This window comes from Pteropus medius, unplaced genomic scaffold (genome assembly GCF_902729225.1).
Source record: "Pteropus medius unplaced genomic scaffold, Ma_sr-lr_union100, whole genome shotgun sequence".
Classification (NCBI taxonomy): Eukaryota; Metazoa; Chordata; class Mammalia; order Chiroptera; family Pteropodidae; genus Pteropus; species Pteropus medius.
The window spans coordinates 6,550,867-6,574,953 of record NW_024342471.1 but is presented as its reverse complement, the minus strand read 5'-3'; the positions used below and the strand labels follow the sequence as shown (position 1 = coordinate 6,574,953).

Here is a 24,087-nt window from a genome sequence, read left to right as displayed (position 1 = left end):
CAAGTTCTCCATTGCAACTTGGTTCAGAATGGCCCAAATCATCAAACTTAAATATCACTCAGTAGGTTAAATACATTATAGTCCATTCATATTATGAACTATGGAGGGTAAAAGAAAAAGATCTGCATGTCTGATATGGAAAAAACTCTAAGGTATGTAATGCGAAAAAAACCAAGAGCCAGACAGTACAGTTTCGTGTTTTGTTTGGTTTTGTTTAAAAGGATATACACATAGATGTATGCTCATGAATGGCATGAAAAATTGCTGGAAGGCTTACAAAAAACTGTTAGTAACATTTGCCTCTGGGGAGGGTTCTGAACTAGAAGTGGGCATTTATTTGTCACTCAACAGATATATTCTTTTATGCTTTCTGAATTTTTACCTTGTTTATGAATTTATTTTCAATACAATTTTTGAATAATTTATGGGACCAGAGCTCTCTGCCTTTTGGCTCTGCTCTCAAGGGGCACCACGGGACTTTATTCACAGATGGCTCAGGTGGCCCCTTAGTGAACCCTGAAAGACCTCTCCTCCCACCCTTACCTTATTTGCTTGCCTTTGACCCAGAGACAAACCCTGAGTAAGATCTGATCAAGCACTTTCAGTTTATAAGTTCCCCCAAAGGAAAAAAGCCAGACTCTTAGTTTGGCATTCTAGGCTCTTCACATGTTACTCAGACCTTCCTCTGCTGCCTCATCTCCAGCCTCCACCTCTCCAGATCCACACATGGCATGGCTCACTGCTCCCCATAAACTTTGCTCTTTTTCTAGTTTTCATCATACCGTCTTTCACCTCAGCCATTTTAAACTCACAGTCATATTAACAGCCCTACCACCCAGTTCTAATTGTGTCACTTCCCTTGCATCATAGCTTCATTGGCTCCCCTCTGCTCCCAGGAATACAAACTCTCCTGCCATGTTCTGACCCCACTGAACTTTCCAAATTCTTCCCCCAATCCAGCTACACTAGACAAATTATATCCCCAATTTGTACCTTTGTTCATGTGGTTTCCTCTATCCAGAATTCCTTTTCTTCTTCCCCATGAGTACCTGTTTAGATCAAACCCATCATTCAATTCGACTCCAACCTTCTCTATGAATGTCCCATGATGCCAGAAATCACCTCACCCTCCCAGACTACTTTCTCTGCATATCCATTCATTCCACGCATATACAATGAACGCTCCTATAAGCCAAGAACTGGGTTAGGTGCCAAAAGAGGACCGTACATCAGGCATGGTCCTTGTTCTTGGGGAAGCTCTGGTCAAGCTGGGGAAACTGAGAAACTAATGTCCTCTGATAAGTGATATGAGATAGCACAGCATAGGGGTTAAGGGCACTGACACTTGTCCTATACTTCCAGGGTTCGAGCAACTCACAGGCTATATGAACTTGAGCTAGTTGCTTCACAGGTCTGGGCCTCAGAGCCCTTATCTATAAAATGAAGATAGTAAGAAGGCCAATCTTATAAGGTTATTCTGTGATTTTGATGAGTTAGCGTGAATTAGCGTGAGTTAGCGTCCGACTATCTAGTTGCATATTCTCCCCAACGTACAATAAATAAGGCAATGTTTCAACACAAACTGAGCACTGCTGGGTACCTCCTAAAGTTACCCCGTTGACCAAGCTTTGTGGAATCTTCAAGGCATGCCAGGAGTGGGGGTGGGGGGGTGCAGATAAGGCCCTGCATCAGTGCTTGTTGGCTGACCCATAGCCTTCCAACCAGCGTTGCTCAAACTTTAGCTCCTGGAGAGCTTGTTAAAACACTCCTTGTTAAAAGAATTCACCATTGCCTGCCTGCACAAATCCTTGAAAACAGAAATACACCCCTCCCCCCACCCACCCCCCCAAAAGATTCCTGAGCTGAATTTCCAGAGCTTCTGATTCAGCAGGTCTAGCGGGGGAGCCTGGGAATCTATATTTCTAATAAGCTGTTCCAGGTGATGTTGATGCTGCTGGTCCGAGGACAACTGAAGTGGGTCCGGTGGGAATCAAAATCACTTGTGGGTGCTTCTTAAGATGCAGATTCCTGAGGACAACCCACTAGTCATTCTGATTGCTCAGGTCTGGGTGAGTCCCTGGAATCTGCCTTCAAGGAACCTCTGGAGACCACTTTTGAGAAACACCACTAGGACCACTGCTAGCACCTGGAACTCGGAGGTAAGGTAGAGAGGTGAGGGACCTTACCGTAAGGTCATTTTGCAAGTCCCAAAGTGTTTGGTCACTTTGCAAGTCCCAAGTCTGTTTGCTTAGACCCTAAACCTCAGAGAATCTTGGACTTCCCTTTCCCTCCTACCCCTCCAGTGTGTCAGCAAAGCCTGTTGGCTCTTTCTTCAAAACAAAGTCAGATTTTTTTAAAAAGGCTCCAGCCCATGGACTTGGGGGTGGGATAGTAAACTGGTGAAATGTTTAGGATTGTTGAAACTGGGAGTTCATTTTATGACTCATGATTTTTATGTATACTTGAATTTTTCCAGAATAAAAGTTTTTAAGTCTATGGTCTAGCAAATCCACTTCGGGGAATTTATCTTAATAAAAATTTTAGATACAGAAAAACCTTACAAATAAAAATGCTCTTCAAATAATAATAGTGAAAATTGGGAATGTACTAAGTTCTCATAACAGGACAATAATAAACTACAGGACACCCCTCAATGAAATTTTATATTAAAAGTGTTTATTCAAGCCACATGGAAAATGATATACTATCAAGTGAAAAACAGGACATTAAATTGTATATATTGCATGATTTAAACTATGTAGACATATCTTTAAAAAAAAAAGATTGAGATTTAAAAATAATTTTATATATCCAGCATCTGACCACTTCCCATCACCTATAATGCAACCACCTTTGCCTGATGCCCTGTAGTCTTTCTCACCTGCATCCCTGCAACAGCCTCATTGGTTTCCCTACTTCCACTTTCCCTTCCTCCCCTCTACAGCACATGGAAGCCAGAGAGTTCCTTCAAAAATGTAAATCTGACCATGACTCACCTCTGTTCAGACCCTACAAAGGCTTTCCTATCACTCCATATGTAAGCCAAGTCTCACTGCTGCCCTCCAGGCTGTAGGACCCTGCTCTGATCTACTGCTCTATTCCCCGCCTAGGTTCTGCCACTATGGCCAGAAGGTCGCCTTGCTATTCTTCACTCACTCACTCCAGCTTCAGGGCCTTTGCACTTGCTGTTTCCTCTGCTGAGAATGCGCTTCCTCCAGACACCTAAGTACATGTCCCTCCCTCCTCCCTGGCAGCTCTTCAGAGGCCTTGAGATCCTTATCTAAAACAGCACTGCTTCTCCTCTGTATCCTCCCCATGACCTTTCTTTTCCTTTATAGCACCTAACACCTCCAGGTACATTTGTCTTCTACTTACTAGAATGCAAATTCCTTGAGAATACCTGTGGACTGGAGGCAGGAGAGCAAGGTGGCTACTAGTACTGGCTTTGGAAGGTCAAATCCTGGCTTACTGTCACCAGCTGTGTGGCCTTGGGAAAATTACGAGAATTATCTGAGCATTAAATTTTCCTTGTGTAGAAAGAAGATAATAACAGTTCCTACTTCCCAGGGCTGGCGTGGGGACTAAACCAGAGAATGCCCATAAATCACTTAACAACCACAGTGCCTGGCACAGAGTAGGTGTGTAGCAAGAGGCAGTCAAATTAATCAACAGCCACAGATGTGCCTTTGTCTCTTTCAAGTTTACAATGTGCTCTTGTACATGTTTTATCTGACTTGAGCCTTTCAACAACCCTGCTGGTTTTATCACCATTTTATTGGTGAGGAAACTGGGTCAAAGAGGAATAAAGTGCCTGCCTACAGAACACACAGAATCTGACTACAACTCTGACCCTCTCTCCTCTAGAAACACAAGCTATTATTACTGCTGAAACTAATCAAGATGATTTGGATGGTCCTTTAGAGCCCAAACTCTAAAGCATGCGTCTAGTGTGAGGCTGTGAACAGCAAATAAAATTAGCCAGTGAGCCATGCTTTCCCAACCAGCTGACAGAGGCAGGGGGGCATGGGCTCCAGGTCTTTGAATGAGGCTCGTGAACAAGTCTGAACAGATAAAGCATCTCCCAGAGTGCACCCAGGATTTAAAACATTTCACTGTTTTCCTAAGAGGACAAATACAAAAGCCCTTTCTGTAGTTTCTCCCGCTTAGAGTTGGGCAGCAGCCCTAAGCAGCAAATGCCACTTTTGGTCTTTGAGACCCTTGTTGTCCTGCAACCTCTGACCCAGTCTGCCTTGACAAAAAAAGAATTCCTTCTCAAAGGTAATCCACAAGAGAAGCTCCTGCGTGGAGCCCTGGGCCTGGCTCTCATCAGGCTTCTTCACCTTTCCAGGATCAAAGACCCAGAGAGGTCACATGATGGTGAGAGATCAGCAGGTGTTAGACCTGAATTTTAGAACCAAGAGGTCAAAAACTCAGACTCTCAGGAGTTAGGGATTATTACAACTGCAGTATCTGAGAGACAAAGCAATTTAAGATTATAACACTTTAAACCCCATGGCATTGGCAGAAATTATATTAGATAGGAAGGGACAAAGTTTGGTTCTAAACTGAGACTCCAATGGCTCTTGGATCTGGGGCATCTTCTGTCTGGTCAGAGGCTTAGCAAACACTACCTTTTTCCACATGATCTGATGTCTCCAGCTATGGGAGAAAGGCTGGGAGGACAGGCCTTGGATACCAACTTAATGGCAAAATCCTACAACCAGGCCCCAGGGCAAGAGATCAGAAGAGATGGAAGCCTTCAGAAGGATCCCAGCAGGCCAGTAAGCTCTGGCCCCTGGTGATGGTGCCAGGTTTGTGGCAGGCCACCAACTACCAAAAAACTGATGAAGAGCAATGCCAAGATGCCAGAGTCGGGCTTGATGGTGTGTGCTCCTCGCCAGAATGTGCTGTGTGAGCACTTAGCCGTCTGCAGAGCACTGGAGGGCACCATGACTGAGAACTTCTATTTGCATAGTGTTTACAACAGAGGACAATACTCATGCCCCAAACCCTGGAAATGGCCCAGGACGTGGGGATGAGTCTGAGGGTCACTTTGAGGGTCATATGGAAAAGTGGTGAATACCCCCAACCCACTTCTGGGCCTTATCTACATTTAGTTAAGGTCACTTCAGGTATCTACGTTAATGAACCTCACTGATTTTTTTTAAATGAGGGAGAGTTCTAGGGTAGTCATGACCTTGTATCAAAACTATAAATATATATGTATATATATATACGTGTGTGTGTGTATGCATGTGTGTGCATACACACACACACACACACACATATGTAAAAAATCTCTCTGAAGAGAGTTCAGCATCCCAGGCTGCTCAGAGCAGGGTAGACCAAAAGACAGAAGCTGGACTGCTTTGCTGGTGTGAGGAATTCCCAGGAGGAATAGCCAGAATCATATGAGGAGGGAAGATGGTCCGGCTCTTAGGAGCTTAGAAGTCCCATGCCCTGGGAGATAGATTATCTTCCTCTTCTAGGAAGTCCCTGATACTTTTCTCTGTCCTTGGCAGGTGAAAAGAGCTTGTCCTTTGGGGATCAATCCTGAGAGCAACTCTGGCTGCCAGGCCTGGCTGCAGAGACCAGCTCAGACTGGTGATGTGCTCAGCCAGGATCAGAACTCATCCCGTAGCTGTGGGGGCCTGTCCATGCCGAAGAAAGAGGATAGCCTCCCCTGGAGGTCTCGTTCTCTCTTCACGAAGGCCGTGAAGGAGGAGACACAGTTGCCAATAAAGTGGTCGGCTTGGCCGAGGATGTACAAGTCGATCTGGGCCACCTCAGGCTTCAGGCTCACCACCTTCACCTGAAGGAGGAAAGGCAGGGAGTTTTAGTCAGGGTGCGGGCCAAGGTGGCCAGTTCGGCCAAGGCCTGCAGCCATATTCCCCATCTTTTTCTTCTTTGCTGAAGTTACAGACACAAAAGGAGGTGCAGAGAAGATTAAGATGTAGGGTCAGCATCTGAGAGAAGTGACGCCCCGCAGCTGCCTCAGCCTACCCCCACTTGGAACACCAACCCCAGTATCCCACTGTCAGCCTCAGCTCCAAACAGACCACTCATTCACACTCTATGCCTCTGCTTGTTCGTGCCTTCTTCCTGGAACGCTTTTCCCCTACCTATTAAAATCCTCACAATACTCTCAAGTCTCAGCTCAAGTTCTACCCTTCTCTTGAAGCCCTAGCCTGATGGGATTGGCTTCCCCTACCAAAACGTGATCTGACCAAAGAGCACCCTGCCCACCCAGTTCTGCTGCCTGGATGCCTCTGAGCCTAAAGTCCCATCCAATCACTCCCCTGAGATATTCCCCAGAGATGAATATCCCCTTCTCTTAATGGATTACCACTTCCTGGCCAGCTTCACTGGTTTCCTTGCTGCCTCTCTTCCTGGTCTGTTCATCACAGAGAAGCCAGAGGAAACTTTTTTAGATACCTCTAACTCCATCCCCACTTCAGGCCAAACTGAACACCCAATGGTGCCCTGTTGCTCTTCAGATAAAGATAACAGATCTTGATTATGGCCTATATGGCCCTGTTCAGGCCACCTCTTCACCTCCTTTAATACCTCGGCCAATACACACCAGGCTCCCATCCTCTTTAGGACATTTGCATATGCTTTTCCCTCCATTTGGGGTACTCGTCTCTTTGCATGGTTAACTCTTACTTAATCTTCACTCTACAGCTCAAGTCTCATCTTCTTGGAGAAGTCCTCTCTGGCCCCCAGTCTAGGCCAGGGTCCTCTGTCTTGCACTCTCTCAGAACCACATTTCCTTACTTTGGAGTAAATGTTTGTATAGTTTTTACTCCTTAGTAATTCTCTGATTAACATCAGTCTGTTGTACCTGATGGGGCCTAGGCTGTGTCAGTTTGCTTGTGCCTACTGCCTGGAGCCTCCCTTAAGAAACATGTTGACTAGACAAGTGAATGAATGAACCCCTTTCCCCATCATACCCAGCCCTTGTGGCATGTATTACTTCTCTGCAAAGTCTTTTTACTTGAGTCTAGACTGTGAGCCCTCGAGGGCAGCACAACAACTAATACTTTTCAGTACCCGAGATTCCGCACTTGCTCAGCTTAATGAAGTAGCAAGGAATAGTTCAGGAGGAAGGGGAGCTCTGGCCCATGGAGAAGGGGGTTGGGGAATGGGGAAGAGCAAGAAGCAGGAAATAGAAAATGTAAAGAGGCTCAAGGCCTAACAAGTAAAGTATCGACACTAAAAACTCACAAAAAATTCCCTGGGGCTCTCCACGTACTTCAGCTTAGTACCATGGTGGGGGTGTGGGCAGAGCTGGGGCGGAAAGTGCTTTGCTATCACACAGAGGTTACTGATGTAACAAAAAACATCATCTTGCTATTTGGATGGTAGCAAACAAATAATACAAGTTTAATCATGGCCAAAATTCCCCGAATAATTCCACCCACATCTTGAAACTTACCCACTTTGTGTCATGCCCACTATAATTAGCTCTGCAACCTCTTGGGTAAATTCTATCTCTTCTTGGGACTTTGGTTTCCTCAGCAACAAAATGCAGGGGTTGGGTTAGAGGTGCTCTGAGGTCTCCCAGCTCTGATATTCCTCTCTAAAGTGGGTGGGTGAGAGACAGAGCGCAACAACTCAGCACTGTCTCTACAAGCCTGGGCTTCCAGCCTGTGTCTGGGGTAAAAGAGAAAGGGAGCCCTACGATGTAAAGCCGAGGGCACTCACTGCTAAGAAGCAGATGTCCGCCTTTTAAAGCATTTCTGGCTTTCGTTCATTCAACAAAGTCTTATTGAATGCTTACTATTAATTCAGTCATTTTATCAATACCTACTCCTCACACATACAGTACTATTTATTCACGTACTGATACCTACCTACCTACTATTCACGGCTTCCTTCAGCATTTACTAAGAACAAAAGATCCTCCTTTATTCACCAACCTCCAAATTCTGCTATCAATGACAGCTAACTTTACTGAGCACTTATTTTGTACCAGAATGGTTTTAATTTCTTTATATTTTATCTTCACAATCACCCTATGTGAGAGGTACTACTTCCAGTCCCAATTTATAGATGAGGAAACAAACAGAGAGATAAAGTGACTGGTACAAGGCTGCACAGTGAGTAGAACCTGAGTTCTCCAGCTACAGCGTCCATGCTCTTAACCCCTCTGCTATACTGGAGCTCTACCAAGGGCCCACTCTTCACGTGCTTATTCAGCAAACATGTACTGACTGTCTACTATGTGTTAGGCACTGTCCTAGGCACTGGTGATAACAATGTGGGGTCTCAGCCCTGAAGGATGTCAAATCACCAAGCTAGATGCCAAGGAACAGAACAGCGAGTCAGCCTTGGATCCTGCTTTCAAGGAGCCACAAGTCCTGGGAGGAAATAAGACATATTTCTAAACTAGTTTCACACAGTCTAGAAAGAGTCTCAGAGGTGATGTAATAAAGTGCTGTGACAGCTCCCAGTTGGAACACATTAGCTGCAGGAGTGGAGGGAAAACTAGACAGCATCTGTGGAGGTGTGTGAGCTAGGGTTTGAAAGAAGGGTAGACATTGGAAAGGAACTGAATATCTGAGCAAAAGCCTGGTGGCAGGAGATCGTGAAGCATGCAGTAGGAGTGGCGGGACCATCCTGGTGCCTTCTCTGACCTCCTTCCCGGTGTACTCCCACTAGGCCCAGGCATACCTTCCCCTCGAACAGGTGCTGGATCTCGGGCACATAACTCTCTGAATCTGTGGCGATGTAGACTGACTGGGCGTTGAGCGCCCTCACCCAGAGCTTCACAGCCCGCTTGATTTCCTTCAGGTCGGGCAGGCACATAGACATGGTGAGGGGGGCCGCTGTGCTGCGGCTGTAGCCCACACACTGCGGAGAGGCCATGAAGTGGGAGCCCGCAGTCCCGTCCTTCAGCATGGCGCAGGCGTTCTTCTGCAGGGTGGGGTGAGGGGACAGAGTTAAAGACAACAATTGGCCCGGAATCCTAGAAGCCAAAGCCAGTAAGTGGAAAAAAGGCAGGTAGGTAATATAGGAGGAGCTCAACTATGTTTTTTTTTTTAAAAAAAAAAGCATTAAGAGAAGAGAGAAATGTGTCAAAGTAGTAACAGTGGTTATTTCTGCGCAGTGGGATGTTGGCTTTTTACAAAGTATTTTTTTACTGGTTTTATTGTGTTATCTGGAATCTCCAGTAGAATTCTGAACTGTGATGGTGATAATGGGCAGCCTTATCTGATTTCTGACTTTAGTGGGAACACTTCTGATAGCTCCCATGAAGTACACTTTGTTGTGGGTTTCACAGAGATAGCCTTTAACTAATTAAGGTATGTCACTTCTATTTTTGGTTAAGTTTTTTGTTTTTGTTTTAAATCATAAATGAGTATTGACTTTTATTAAATGCTTTCTTTGGACTCTATTGAGATGATTATATGACTTTTCTTCTTTGGGTGTTAATATGGTGACTTTCATTGCATTCCTGGGATAAATGTCACTTGTTTGTGTTGTATGCTCTTTAATGCTATTGGATTTCACTTGCTAATATCTTAGGATCTGTGCATCTATGTTCATAAGTAAGAATGAGCTATATACTTTTCCGAGTTGACCTTATCTGAGTTTGATACTAGTGTTATGCTAGTTTTATAAAAAGCAGCATCTTATATCTTTTTATGTTCTAGGAAGGTACAGATGGGAACTATCTACTCCTTGAAGGTTTGGCTGAAACCACTCATAACATATTCTAGGCCTGGCTCCTTTCCTTTGTGGAAGGGGAGCAGGAAGGAAGTCTAGTGGGTAAACGTGTGATTACTTCCTCAGCTGACTCTGAATGAATTTTGATCAAATTTCTATACTTTTCAAGTCTTCAACAGTGAGTATTTCTAATAAATATATATATATATATTTAATGTAAATTAAGGAGACTGTCTATATTGCTCCTGTTATTTTCACACATAGGATAATCTGATGAAGTTTCTGTACACTTGAGCAGCTTCCAAATTTAGAGGATGACATCTTCATTTCTTGGGAGCCCCACCCAATCTCCAGAACTTGTTTTTCAAAAAGGAGTCTATTGACTACACACTGAGCTGGGACAGACGATTCCTGGGTTATGGGTCTCTGTCTGGCTTGCTGCCTGACCCAGAGTCTAGCTTGATACCTCAGTTTATGCATCTTCAAAACTAGGATAAAAATAGCAACTGTTCAAAGAGCTGGCAAGCAAGCTGGCTGAGCAAGAACTCTCTGCTCTGGCTGGGACTTAGTGCAGTGGGTTCAGTGCTCAACCCCCACAGGCACGGGCCCTGCTCAGGGACATGTCCAGCCCAGCCATGAGAGGAAGGGGAAAGTTACCCAGTCGGAGCCAATGCGCAGGTGAATGCCCACATAGGGCCGGATGAGGTGGGCGCGGATCTGGGCCTCTCCTGCCTTCACCATCTCGTCTGACCATACCATGTACTTCTGCAGTGGCCTATGCTCCTCCAGGACAGGGAACTGGGCTGGGGCCCCTGGCAAGGCCAGAACTGGATGCTCCTTAGGAGAAAATCTAGATACAAGACAGAATGAGGGGAAGTCAGACAGAGGACGCACAGAGAGCATGACCACCCCCCACCACGGGAAAAAGGATGGCATTGCACCATGCCCCAGAGACCCTGTGGAGGGGCCCCTGCAACATGCAAGAAGCATGAGCGGTTGTGAAAGCCCAACGGGCTCATAAGAAACCTTGGCAGCAGCAACAAGCACAATATGCAATACTGTCCCGCTGCCCGGAATTTACAACCCTATTTACTTGTTTAACAATTAAAAATTTCCAGTAGAGCATTACAACCTTTTGTATATCATGCTGGCTTCCAATCTGTGGTGTGGTAATTCACTCCAGGGTGTGGTGTCTGGAGAGAGCCTTGCGCCCTTTTACCTACATAGCAGGTTAGTGATGTGCATGCAGCTGCTTCTAGAGGGTAATGGACAGGCCACACTCACAGGGAATGTGTACACTGGATAAGCTCATTCAACACTTCACTCATATTTACTGATTGCCTACTATGTGTTGGAGCCCAAGGGAGAATGAGACAGGCATGGTCCCTGACTTCATGGAAAGCACCAGATTTCTGCAGATCCCCCCCATCAGGCCTCCCTCGAAGGCTCTCCCCCCACCTCCATACACTGTGCACCTTATAATTATTTCACCACTGTCTTTTCTGCTGGACTCAGGTCTGAAGAACAGTGTCTGGCACATAGAAGAGCTAAGTAAAGACTTGCTGACTGAATGGGTAAGGAGTAAATCTGTGTTCCCTTTGAGCTAAGCCCAGAACCTATCCCAACAACATGAAACACCCTGTTGTCCCATAAACTTCCAAACGCCAGATCTCTGCAGACTTCTTCTCTCTACCTGGAATGCCTTTCTTCTGCCAGCCAAAATCCTGCTCCGAAAATTATGAAAAAGGCATAGCCACTCTGGAAGATGGTTTGGCAACTTCCGATAAAACTAGACATGCAACCACTGCATGATCTAGTAATTGTACTCTTGGGAATTTATCTCAGAGAAATGAAAACCTATATTCACACAGGAACAAGGAAATGATATTCATAGAAGCTTTATTCATAATAGCCCCAAACTGGAAACAACTCAGATGTTGTCCAACAAGTAAATGCTTAAATACATTGTGGTGTATCCAACCAATGGAATACTATAGTAATAAAAAGGAACAAACTACTGATACAGGACACAACTTGGATGGATCTCAAGGGAATTACGCCAAGTGAAAAAAGTCAATCTCAAAAGGTTACATACTGTATGATTCTATTTATATAACATTAAAAATTTTTTTCAATTACAGTTGACATTCACCACTATTTTATATTAGTTTCAGCTGTATTGCATAGTGGTTAGACACTTACATAATTTATGAAGTGATCTTCCCAATTAGTCTAATGCCCATCTGGAGCTATTCATAGTTATTACAATATTATTCACTATATTTTCTACTCTGTACTTTACATTTTATAACATTTTTGAAATGACAAAATGGAAAAGAGAAATAGAGACCAGATTAGTGGTTGCCAGGCGCAAGGGTGGGGGGAGTGGTAGTGGTGGTGGTGGTGGTGGTGGTGGGGTGTGTGTGTGTGTGTGTATGTTTAAGGAGGTAAGTGTGGTTATAAACTTGCCACACGAAGATCATGCAATGTTAGAACTGTTTGCTATCTTGACAGTGGTGGTGTCATGAACCTACATAAACCTACACACGTGATAAAATTGAACAGAAATACATACACACACAGATATGATGAGTACAAGCAAAACGGGAAATCTGAATAAGACGGGTGGATTGTATCAATGTCGACATCCTGGTTGTGATACTGTATTATAGTTTTGCAATTTATTACCATTGGAGGAAACTGGGTAAAAGGTATGTGGGATCCCTCCGTATTATTTCTTACAACTTCATGTGAATCTACAATTACTTCAATAAAAATTTCAATTAAAAATTATGAAATATTTCACGTAATACAGAAAATACAGAAAAATAAGGAAAATAATCCACATACTTGTGGCCCAAACTAGCAAATATTAATACTGTTTCAGATTAAAAAAATATATATACGACTAAATAAAAGCTCTATCCTAGCATCTCTTTCCCTTCTTTTCTCCCTCTTCCCAGAAGATACTGTGGTTTTATGCACAAATACACTTTTACTACTGATATGAAAAGGTATTATTACACTGTATGCTTTTTACACAGTGTAGTGGTAAAAGCATGGGCTGTTAAGCCAGACGGCCTTGTTCCAGAATGCTGACTACGCCACTTGGGCAGGTGACTTAACCATTCTGACTTAACTATGCCTCAATATTCTCATCTGTATAACAGAGTTGATAATAGTTCCTACCTCACAGGGCTGTTGAGACAATTAAATGGATTAATACGAGCAAAGTATTTAGAACAGTGCTTGGCACATAGAAAACTCTGAGAAAATTCTGTCATTATCATCATATGACCATATTGCGTGTAACCTATTTCAACTTTTAAAAAATTCAACTTTGTTTTAAAAATTTGGCCATATAAATCATGTGGATCATGCGACCCTGTTAGCTTCTCTTGCAGCTTTCTATTTTGCACGAATAAACCACAATGTACCCATCTAGTCCCCTCCCGCTAGACAATATGACAATGCTGCAATGGAAATGCCACTTTCTTCAGGCCCAACTCAAACATCTCACTCCACAAACACCTTCCAAATTGCCAAGACTTCCAAGACTTGTTGGCACTCCAAGCCTCAGCTCCTCATAGGATAGGAGGTTTGATATGACTAATTCTTCAAATTTCCTACTATTAGGTGGGTTCTATGTCACCTCTCAATAGCATTTGGCACTATTCCGGTTGCCAGGCCCAGGCTTTAGGGGGCCAGCAGCTTCTACCTCCTGTCTCTTGGAACACTCACTCCCTGGATGTACCCTCTCAGAACCTGGCTGCCATGCTGTCAGAGTCTATGCCACATGGAGAGGTCAAGCGTACACACACCAACTGACTGTCACAGCTGAGCTACCAGAGGACAGTCAGCACATCACCTGCCAGTCATAAGTGAGCCCTCCTGGATGTGCAACCCAGTCAAGCCTTCAGATGACGCTAGCAACAGGCAATAGCTGACTGCAACCACATGAGAACACAACCCAAGAAGTGCCCAGCTAACCCAAGTGTCCACCAACAGATGAATGGACAAACAAAATGCGGTCTATACATACAATGAACTATTATTCAGCCTTAAAAGTACTAAAATTTTTACATTTGCTTACAACATGGGAGAAACTTGAAGACATTATGCTAAGTGAAATTAGCCAGACACAAAGGACAAATATATGATTCCATTTACATGAGGTTCCTAGACAGAGACAGGAAAGTAACATACAGGTTACAGGAGCTGGGGAAGGGGGATGGTGAGTAATCATTTAACAGGTTCAGAGTTTCTATTTGGGATGATGAAAAAGCTCTGGAGATGGATAGCGGTGATGGATGTACAACATTATGAATATACTTAATGCCACTGAATTATACACTTAAAAATGGCTAAAATAAGCAAGTAAATAAATAAATACACATATACACTCTATTAGCATATATACACATTGGTACTATTTTTTGAAATCTCATGTTTTTCTGTTTAGAAAGATATTTACTATCCTGACAAATATTAATTACTCCTCAGAAAAGATACTCAATTATAAATTATATATAATTTCATTTTAACTTAGTATGTATAGATATCTATATGTGTATAAAAATGTCTGGAGAGTAGAAATATATGCATCAAAATGCTAGTAGTGTTTTTTGGAGGGGTGGTGAGATTATGATTAAATTTCATTTTCTCTTTATATAAAAAATCTCCCACCAAATCTGTGGTAGTTATTCTAATGGGTATTCATTCCAAGAAATTAGATATTTAACATAGATTGAAACTTATACAGCTCAAATTCCATAAAGAAAATGGGGGAAAGAAAAAAAAAAGAACTGCCTGGCTAAATCTAGTCAATCCAGAGAACTCAAGAGATAATAAGTTATTGTTGAGCCACTAAGTTTTCAAGTGGTTTATTATGCAATAGACAACAGGAACATCCTACCATTTTCCTCCTCACATGCCCCACAGCAGCCACACTGGCCCTCTTCCTGCCCCTTGACCACACCAGGCTTGTTCCTGCCTCAGAGCCTCTACTCTCCATGTCTCTGCCATGAAGAACGACCTTTCCCAGCTCTTTGGATGGCTGGCTCCTCATCCTTCAGGTCTGTAATGGATGAATGTTTGTGTCCTCTCTTTTAAATTCATATGTTGAAGCTCCAATCCTGAATGTGAGGTATTAAGAGGTGGGGCCTTTAGGGGGGTGGTTCGGTTTGGATGAGGTCATGAGCATAGAGTCCTCAAGATGGGATTAGTGACCTAATGAGACTGACATGTGAGGATACAAGAAGGCAGCACCCATAAGCCAAGAAGTCCTCACCAGAACCCAACATGCTGAAAAGAAACACACACACACACACAGAACTCGACATGCTGGAACCTTGTCCTTGGACTTCTCAGTATCCATAACTGTGAGAAATAAATGTGTTTTAAGCCCCCCCAGTCTGTGGTATTTTGTTAGAACAGCCCAAGCTGACGAAGACAAGGTTTCAGCCCTGCCAATCACAGATCTGTGTATGTCTTTCATAGCACTATGTCTTCTGGAATACTTTTAGGTAAAAGTTTATTCACCGTCTCCCCCATTAGACTCAGCTCCATTAGGGCAAAAGATTTATCTGCCTTATTCTTGCCTATATCCCCAGCATTCGGACCAGTGCTTAACACTCAGTGGGTGCTTCTTAAATACGTGTGAGAGGAAGGAAGGAAAGAAAAAAAAAAAGGCAGCTGTCCAGGTGGCCCTTACTCTCTCAAACTGCCTTCCGGGACCTTATCTTCCTTACTAGCCTTCCTTTCCCCCAAATTTGGCTGTAAGCCACAAGCTTCCCCAAGCCCTCATGCAATTCCTACAAGTCAATGAACTCCAACAAGACTAGGGGGCAATGAACAGGTCTTTCAGCAACATTTCCCGATTGATGCATCCATGTAGTACTGTCCTTTCTCTTCCCACCAGGGCTGTGTGTTTTTCTGGCTTTTTGGATTGCTTTTGAAACTACTTTTAGAACTAGTGTTTTTTTTGTTTTTTTTTTTTTCTGGAATTTTGTGAATAGGGGCAAATCTCCATCCTCTGAGGGCAGGTCGATCTTCTAGCAATAGCTCATTCAGAGCTGGAGAACCAAGTAGGTGATTAAATGGGACTGTCTTATCTGAGATCAATAATGAATTAGAATCTGCTAGGACTGAGTATCCTCAGCAGCTCATGAACTAGCTCTGAAGGCAAGTCTCAAATAGGAATTGGTAGCTTTTAAAGGCATAAATATTTTCTCCATGGTGATTAAGAATGGGTGCTCTGGAGTCATGCTGCCTGGGTTCAAATCCCAGACTACTACTACTAAGTTGTGCGACCTTGGGCAAGTGACTTCACTCTTGTCTGCTTTAATTTCTTTACCTATAAAGTACAGATAACAATAACACCTATCTCACAGATTCCTGAAAGGATTAAATGAATTATTACTTTAGAATATTTAGGAGTGAAGAATAGTATCTGGAACACAGTAGGCACTAAATAAATATTTTGTTCTTAATATAGATTAAAGGCTTATATACAGACCCCAGTTGCCCACTCAACAGCTGCATTACCTTAGACAAGTTATTTAACCTCATTGAGCTCAGTTTCCTCACCTGTCAAGTAGAACTGATCATAATACCCACTTCATGAAATTTCTCAAAGGTTTAAATAAAGCATGTGAATAGTAATAATAATAGCTAACACTGGTTGGATCCTTTCAATGAGCCATGTGCTTTATACACTAGGAGGCAGATATCATAGTGCTCCTTCCATTAAACTGAGGAAACTCAGGCCAGACAGCTAGAGTAGCTTGCTCAGGGTCACTTGAGAAAGAGGCAGGGCTGGGTCAGAGCGCAGTCCTGTCTTGTCCTGAGCCTGTGCTCATTTCTCTGTATTACACCATCTTTGGCCTACTAAATGATATATGAGCACGCATGAATTCATAAGCTCCTTATAACTCTTAACCCAAGCCTGACTACTAAGCCCTCAGTTTTTCTTGCCACAGTATAGCATCAAGGGCAAGTGCACTATGTTAGTTATCATCATTACAACCAGACAATAGCTAGCTGAAGGCTGAGGCTGAGTCTTCCTCATTTCTATATATCACCTCTGGCCTTTGAGTACTATGTCTCATACATGACAGATGCTCTATAAACATTTCATAGCCTGTGCCTATGCCCTGCTAACCTATTTTTTTTAATAGGGCCTACTGGAGCACAACTAAAAAAGCATCCAATTATTATCAGGATGACATCATTTCTCAGTCTGTACCTAAAGTGGTTCTTCTCTAGAAGCTGCTTCTAATTTTCACCTTGTGAAGAGAAAGGTAACAGAGGAGTGATTCTCATGCCTAGAGAAGGAAATTGAGACTCATATGACTGCATGATATTCTTTTTATGACATCTTTTATCGGCTGATAAACTCCTTCTCAACTTCGTAGCAGGTCAATGTCCCACTCTGTTTGGCACTGAGATGAAAATAGATCACACAGGATCCCAAGTTCAACAGACAGAATGGCTGCACCTTTGGTCTCATATATTAGGGTGTGGTAGAGAGGGAGAAGGGGCCAGGAAGGTTATGAATGCCCATGGGTCCCAGGCCCCTCCCCTAAACCCAGCGATGCTGCCCCCTCCAAGTACCTCTGGATCCACTGGTCTTTGTAGGAGGCGCTGAAGGAAATGCCTGCAAAAAGCTCAGACTTGTTGAAACTCACATGAAACTGATCCCAAAACGGGCCAAAGGGGTTTCCTTCCTGCAGAAAAAGAGTGTTCAAAGGCTTACGGAAGGGGAAAGAGAGTAAACCTGGGATGGGGCCAAGGAAGTGAGGGTGTGGGGATCCTGGGCAATACGATTCGGGCTGAAATACCCTCATAGGATGGCCTAGTAGGAATGTCACTTTGTAACTCTTGGGCTGGGGCATAAGGAGGGCAGTTTCACTACCAGTCTGGTTTTTAGCAGATATTCACCAGGGTCTAAAGGAGTCTTTCCAGCTCACATGCCGCAAGCTGCTGACCCTGCAGCGTTGGTGTGGGTCTGGGGAAGGGAAGTGGGCCTTGAATATGAGACCATGGATTAGAGCTTTGAGGACTTTCACAACCAGCTAATCCAATGCTCTTACTTTCAAGATGGAAGCCAGGGCCGAGACTGAGTAAGACACTTAGTGCACTTGCCCCTGATGCTATGTGTAAAACTCACATAGCAAGTGAGGGCAGTGTTGGGGCTATAAGCCATCTCCTTCCTTAAATTTCATGGCTCCTCCAACCACCTTCTCCAGACTTTGGCATTAGCACTGAAAGACACTAAGAATTGTCTTATTCCAAAAGTGCCAGAAATTTACAAATTTCTACTGATACAAGTTTCTCATTTACCTGCTGAGAGGCAGGAAAGTATACAGATTAGGAGAGTGAGTGGGCAATGGAGTCAAATTACCTAGGGTTGAATCCTGGCTCTACCACTTATATACTATGTGACCTTGGGCAAAATACTGAACTTCTCTGTGTTGCATTCAGCATCCTCTCTGTATTACGGGGATGTTAATAGTACTTTCCTCACGGAGAAGTTTAATGATTAAGTTGGGTTAATATGTATAAAGCTCTTAGCATAGTACCTGGCATGTAGTAAGTGCTATGTGAGCTTTAGCTGTTATTACTGATGGCACTTTACAGTTTACAAGCACTCTTACACCTGGCCTTCATGACACTTTATGAGAGAGACAGAGCAGGGACTGGCATCTTTATTTTGTAGAGAAATAAAGGCTCAGAGAAAGCAAAGTCCTCCGCCCAAGGTGATACCCCTGGCAAATGCCAGAAATGGGACTTAAATTTTCATCTTTCTATTCTACGCCCTGGTGGTGCATGCTCTCACATAGTGTCATTGTGCCTTGGGCCTAGAGGAGATGGAACAGGCAGAAAGGGCCCCCCCCCATAACCATAGGAACCACCTTACCCACCTTCATGGGGCACGTCTTCTTATCAGTGCTTCGCTGGGCCGCCACTTCAAAGCAGTATGCAACCCGCCTCTCAGGGGGCCAGTGGGTGGGTGCCAGATTCTCCATGAAGTCCTCCAGGCTGATGACCCGATGGTAGGCCTGGAGGGGCTCCAGCTTGAAGTACTTCTGGTAGGACACATGGAGCTATAGGAAAAGGAGAAAAAGGAGAGGCAATGGTCTTTCCTCAATATCCTAGTGGCTGTTTCACAGACATTTATTAAAACTATACACACTCCAAGACCCAGATAGTTTGGACTACATGCCAATGAAAAACTTTTGGTAAAAAACAACAAATTGGGACAGAGACAGATTGAGAGAGGATATCTGCAAACTAAAGAACAAAGAGTAATATCCCTCGTGTTAAAAAATGCCTGCTGATCTATTGAAAAAAAAAAAAGACAAATGATGCAAGAGAAAATATGGGCAAAGGAAACGCATATAGTGACTACACTCAAAAGATGTGGAACTTCACAAGTAATCAGGAAAAAACAAATTACAAATTTCAGACATCATTTCTCACCCAGGAGACCAGCAAAAATTTAATGTGGGGAAAGGGGCATTTTCACACTCAGCTGGAGTAGAAGAGTACATTTTGGGACAATCACTTTGAAATGTAATCTTGCAGCATCTATAAAATGCTGCTCCTACCAGGTCTAGGTATTTGTCCTAGAGAAGTTCCTGCATGTTGCACCAGGAGATACAAGGACTCTCTGTGCCACAACAGAAATATAGGAAAGAACTCACACCAAAGACACTAAATCCATTGACAGTGGTTGCCTCTGGGGTGAGGGGGAAAGATTAGGATTAGTCTAAGGAGCCAAGAGAGATTTTATCTTTCAACAACTTTATCTGTAACATCATAGCAGAGATAAGAAACTTAATGATTGTCACTTCCAGTAGTGAATACATGGATGGTAATTGTATTAATTCCTGTATTTTTCTAGATTAAAAAAAAATTCTAGAACAACATGGAATAAAATTGAGACCTTATCCTATAGGTCAGGGTTCCCAAGCATGTCCCACTAGTTCAAGTGGATAAAAGTCCTGCAATAAAAAGACTCCAGAGTTAACACAGCCTGGGAAATGTTGTGTTAAACTGGTTTCTTTACTACAGGATCTCTCAGGGCCTTTAATATACTAATGTGTATTTGAATCTTTGGAGTGATGGGATATTGAAAATATAATTTCTCAAAGTGATTTAACCACTGCGCACTTCTTTCATGAGCCATTGGCGTTCGGATGTACAGACTTTGGGAACCTTAACTATTAGCAATAAGGTCTTGCTGGAGTATTTCAAGCAGAATAATATAAGATCTGCTTGCCTTTTTGAAAGATCATTCTGGTGGCGGAGGGAGAGAATGTATTGATGGTAAGATTAAAGGAGGGAGAGGAATTAGGAGGCTACTGCAATGGTCTTTTTATTTGTTCAACTATTCATTCATCATGTATTTTTGAGCATCTCTCATAAGTCCAAGTGAAGATAGAGAGGTATAGACAGGCTAGAAGATGTCAAGGAAGGCAAAGTAGAGTGTAAAGGGAGGCATTTGGGATGACTTCTAGAGTCTTGGCTTGGTATCCGGATGAATAGGGGTGACATAAACTAAGGCTGGGAATATACGAAGTAACACAGGTTTGAGGGGAAAGATAACAAGTCCAGTTCTGGCTTTGAGAATTTGAGATATCTGTGGGACATCCAAATAGGCTCATTGGCCTAGGAATTAGAAACACAGGCTTGTGTTCAGAAGAGTCTGGGCCACAGATAAATTTGGGAGGTATGTGGAGAAATGTGAAAGCCACAAGAGTCAACAGAAATTTATAGCAAAGCAAATAATGGTAACAGCAACTAATATTTATTGTGTGCTGACTTTGTACCAGGTGCTGTTCTCATCACATTTCATGGACTTGTTAATCTTCACCTAATTCTAAGAGTAGGAATACTTCCATTTCCAGTTTACTTATGAAGAAATCCAAGCAGACAGAATCTAGATAACTTATCTGAAGTCACATAGCTAATGAGCAAACAGAAAAGGAGACACACCAAGATTTAAACAGTGAGTGGAGAGTAGCTCCAACACAGTGCAAAGAGGAAGATGCTGAGAGGTCAGGACTGAAGCAGGAGCAGGCTGTCTTGGAAGCCAGGAGAGTAGGAAAGTTAAAGAAAGAAAGAGGCTCATAGGGCCAAGTGCCACTGAGAGGTCATTTGAGATAAAGACTGAGAAATGACCCCTGGATTTGGCAATTCTGAGGTCCCTGGTGACGTCTGTGAAAACAATTCCAGGAGGGAAGGGGAGCCCAATTAGGGTGGGTTGAGTAACCTATAAGAAGCAAGAAGTGGAGACTCTGAAAGATTCTTGGCCAAGAAGGTAAGGTGAGAGAAAACAAGCTAGAAGGAAATGAATGGGCAATGTCTAAACTATAACAGTGAGTGCAAGAAAAATTTGAACAACTCCCAGTTACTGAGGACTTCCTATGTCCTAAGCATTCTACATTGATGAGCTCAGTTATTTCTGAGAGGCATAAAATGTTTATGGCATGCCACAATCACTAACTCATGGTAGGAAATAGCAACAATTATTACCACCCTATTTCAAAGATGAGAAAACTGAGGCACAAAGGGGTCAAGAACTCTGCCAGGCTATGATCTCAGGTACTCTGGTTTTTCATCTCTGTTAAAAACCTCTCTAAATACAAGCATGCAAAAGAAAAATAAAACCTATGCAGAGAAAAGACTATGAGAATGAAATAGTGTTTTATACATACTAACTGTAATTTTCTGAAGTTTATTAAAAGCTTTTAAAGTCAATTTATTGTACACCTGAAACTTACTGGATTTCGTTAACCAATGTCACCATAATAAAAATTAAAAAAAATAAAGTCAATTTATTAAATATTTAGTTCCTACTGCCAGGCCTCTGAGGATACAATGTGAACAAAGACAGGCACAGGGCCAGTAGAATATCCAAAGAGTAACCAAGGAATTAGAGGATGCTGAGCATCAGCATGCTAAGGCAGCCCCCTGATGGGGTGAGAGGTGGCACTGAAGCCCAAGTCCCTGGGTTTGTGGCCTCGGACATATTCTTTAACTAGCCTGTGCTTCTGTTTCTCTTTCAAAACTAATAGCACCCATCACCTTTTGACCAATGAGATGCACAGAGGTTGGGACCAACTACGGCTGGAAACAGGGCTTTAGGTTCAGGTCACGGCCTCTGGAGTCAGACATACATGGGCTTGAATTCCAGCTCTACCACTCACAGGCAAATTACCTAACCTTTATAAACCTGCTTCTTCATAGGGATGTGATGAGGAAGAAAACAGCTAATCTTCACGCAGTGCTCAGAACAGTGCCTGGCAGACAGCAGGCAATGGATAAATGTTCCTCACTGTTATTCCAAGGAAGACAGTTCTGGGTGGGGACAGGGCAAATTACACGGGTGGGAGGTAAAGCCCAGAGAAGGACTTGGGGTCAAGCAGAGATGAATAGGACTGGGGACAGGTGGTCAAAGGCCAAGGCTGGAAGGAGATACTCACATTGGTGAAAGGAGGCTTGTGATGCTGATACTCAATCCAAGGAGGTACAGCCAGGGTGCGGTTCAACAGCTTTGCAAACGCCAGGGAGCCCAAGAAGTGATCAGCCTGGTTCCCAAAACGCCCTGGATGGTATATTGTGGGAAAGGTGAGGCCTGGGGCATCGAGGGCATGGGGCGGGCAGGGGAGCTGGCAGCAAGGGATCATGAGATCAAGTCTGGATTCCTGGGCCTGACAGTCAAGGCCCTCAGGGTCTGCTCCTTCTGCCTTAGCTACTCCAGTTTCCTTGCCATTTTCCAAACATGTACTGCACTTCTACTCTATACATCCCCAACCCATGCCTTTGTTCCTGATGTTCCGTCAGCCAGGAGTGCCCTTCCACCTCTATCTCCACTCACCTGTGCAAGAAAGGGCACCTCCAATGCCTCATTCACTGGGATCCTTTTACAAATCCACTGCCATACTTAGTCCCCCATCTCTGCCTCCCATTTGGATTTGAGTTACTAATGGTTCTTCACTTTTCCTAGAATACCCTTTCCCACTTCCTCATCTTTGTACTGGCTGTTTCCGCAGCCTGTGAATGCCTCAGGTGCAAGGACTGTCTGACTCTTGTTATCCCTAGCATAGCATTCATTCACTCATTCTACAAATATTATTGAGCAGCCACAATGTGCCAGGTTCTCTGCTAGGTGCTAGAATACAGGAGTAAGGAAGAAGAAATTCTCTGCTTTCGAGCCATTTCACAGTCCAGCTAAGGAGACATTAAACATGTAAACAAATATATAGTGATCAATTTTGATAATTTCAAGAAAGAAATTTTAAAAATTCTGGTGATGGAGAACAATAAGATTATTTGGGTTGAGGTAAGAAGTCCTTTTTGCTGACATTTAAGCTGTGATCTGAGGATGGGAAGGAGTTGGTCTGGCAGAAGTGAACAGGTGGGTGTTTCAGGCAGGGAGAATAGCACAGGCAATAGAACAGGCTGCAGGACCAGACTTAGTGTGAGGAACAGAAAGGGGGTAAGTGTGGCTGCAGCTGGAGAATCTAGTGAGGGAGAAGGGAGTGGTGGATATGGGCAGAGGGCCAAATCAATACAGTCAGGAGCCTGGGGGATTTTAAGAAGGCATGACTTTTACAATGATGATCCACCACTTCATTTAAATTGCATCCTTCAACCCGTCCTCAGATTCTCCCATAGCATTCATCGTCTTTTAAGATACTATGTAATTGCTTATTTTTTGTTTATTTTTTAATCTGTCTTCCTCAACTAAAATGAAGGCTCTATAAGGGCATGTAGTTTTCTGTCTTATCCCTGCGTTTCCTCAGAGCAGAGAATACGGCTGAGCACAGAGTAAGCGCCCTATATTGTTGAATGAATGAAAGACTCATTCAGAAGCAGAGTTGAGTCAATGACACCAAGTCCTGCCCCACTAACTCTATTTACTGGACTCCGGGCTAGCTTAGACCTTGCACATGACACGTAACCTCTCCTGGCCTCAGTTTTCTCATCTGCTAAATGGAAGGTTGGACATAGAGGTCCCTCAGTGCCCGCGCTGGGGTTCTCTCCTGGACCTGTCAAGGTGTCTCTGGAAGCCTCAGAGGAGTGGCTTAGAGAAGTAGCTTCGCCTCTTTGGGCCTGTTTTCCCACTTGAGTAGAGGGCTTGGGAGGCCTTACCCATGCATGGGCAGTAGAGCAGGTAACCGGCCGGGTCCCAGGAGCCCGCGGGCAGCCCGGGGAGCGGCAGAAGGAGAAAAAGAAGAGACGCACGCAGCGCCATGGGTCGCGATGCCCACGCGGCGGCGCCCATGTCGGCTCCAGAGCCCCAGCGCGCAGCAGCGCGTAGGCGGGGAGGAAAGGAGGGGCGCGAGCTCCCGTCCCGTTCCCGGCGGTCTCCGCGCGCCGCCCGCGCGCCGCCCCGGCCGCTCT

The 24,087-nt window shown here is 43.9% G+C and overlaps 1 protein-coding gene across 2 annotated transcripts; it reads right to left on the bottom strand.

The window, feature by feature from the left end:
* Positions 1–2,659: 2,659 nt before the first annotated feature.
* On the bottom strand, positions 2,660–24,045 carry POFUT1 (protein O-fucosyltransferase 1). 2 transcript variants are annotated; one of them, XM_039864047.1, is made up of 8 exons: positions 23,836–24,045; positions 22,164–22,285; positions 18,597–18,779; positions 17,287–17,399; positions 10,330–10,522; positions 8,677–8,919; positions 7,439–7,582; positions 2,660–5,812 (listed from the first exon to the last, which is right to left on the bottom strand). In XM_039864047.1, the coding sequence occupies exons 1-8, from the start codon at positions 23,966–23,968 to the stop codon at positions 5,624–5,626; spliced, it is 1,320 nt and encodes a 439-aa protein (XP_039719981.1). In that variant the 5' UTR covers positions 23,969–24,045; the 3' UTR covers positions 2,660–5,623. The 2 variants fall into 2 exon arrangements, with proteins under 2 accessions (XP_039719981.1, XP_039719982.1); XM_039864048.1 differs by lacking the exon at positions 7,439–7,582 and having other exon boundaries at positions 5,336–5,812; positions 23,836–24,016.
* Between the last annotated feature and the right edge of the window lie 42 nt (positions 24,046–24,087).

Coding starts and splice junctions, on each gene's coding strand:
- POFUT1 (XM_039864047.1), bottom strand. CDS start 23,968: ATGGGCGCCGCCGCGTGGGCATCGCGACCCATGGCGCTGCGTGCGTCT. Junction 17,400..18,596: donor AGAAGACGTGCCCCATGAAG/GTGGGTAAGGTG, acceptor CTTTTTCTGCAG/GAAGGAAACCCCTTTGGCCC. Junction 7,583..8,676: donor AGCACCTGTTCGAGGGGAAG/GTATGCCTGGGC, acceptor CACCCACTTTAG/AGAGGAATATCAGAGCTGGG.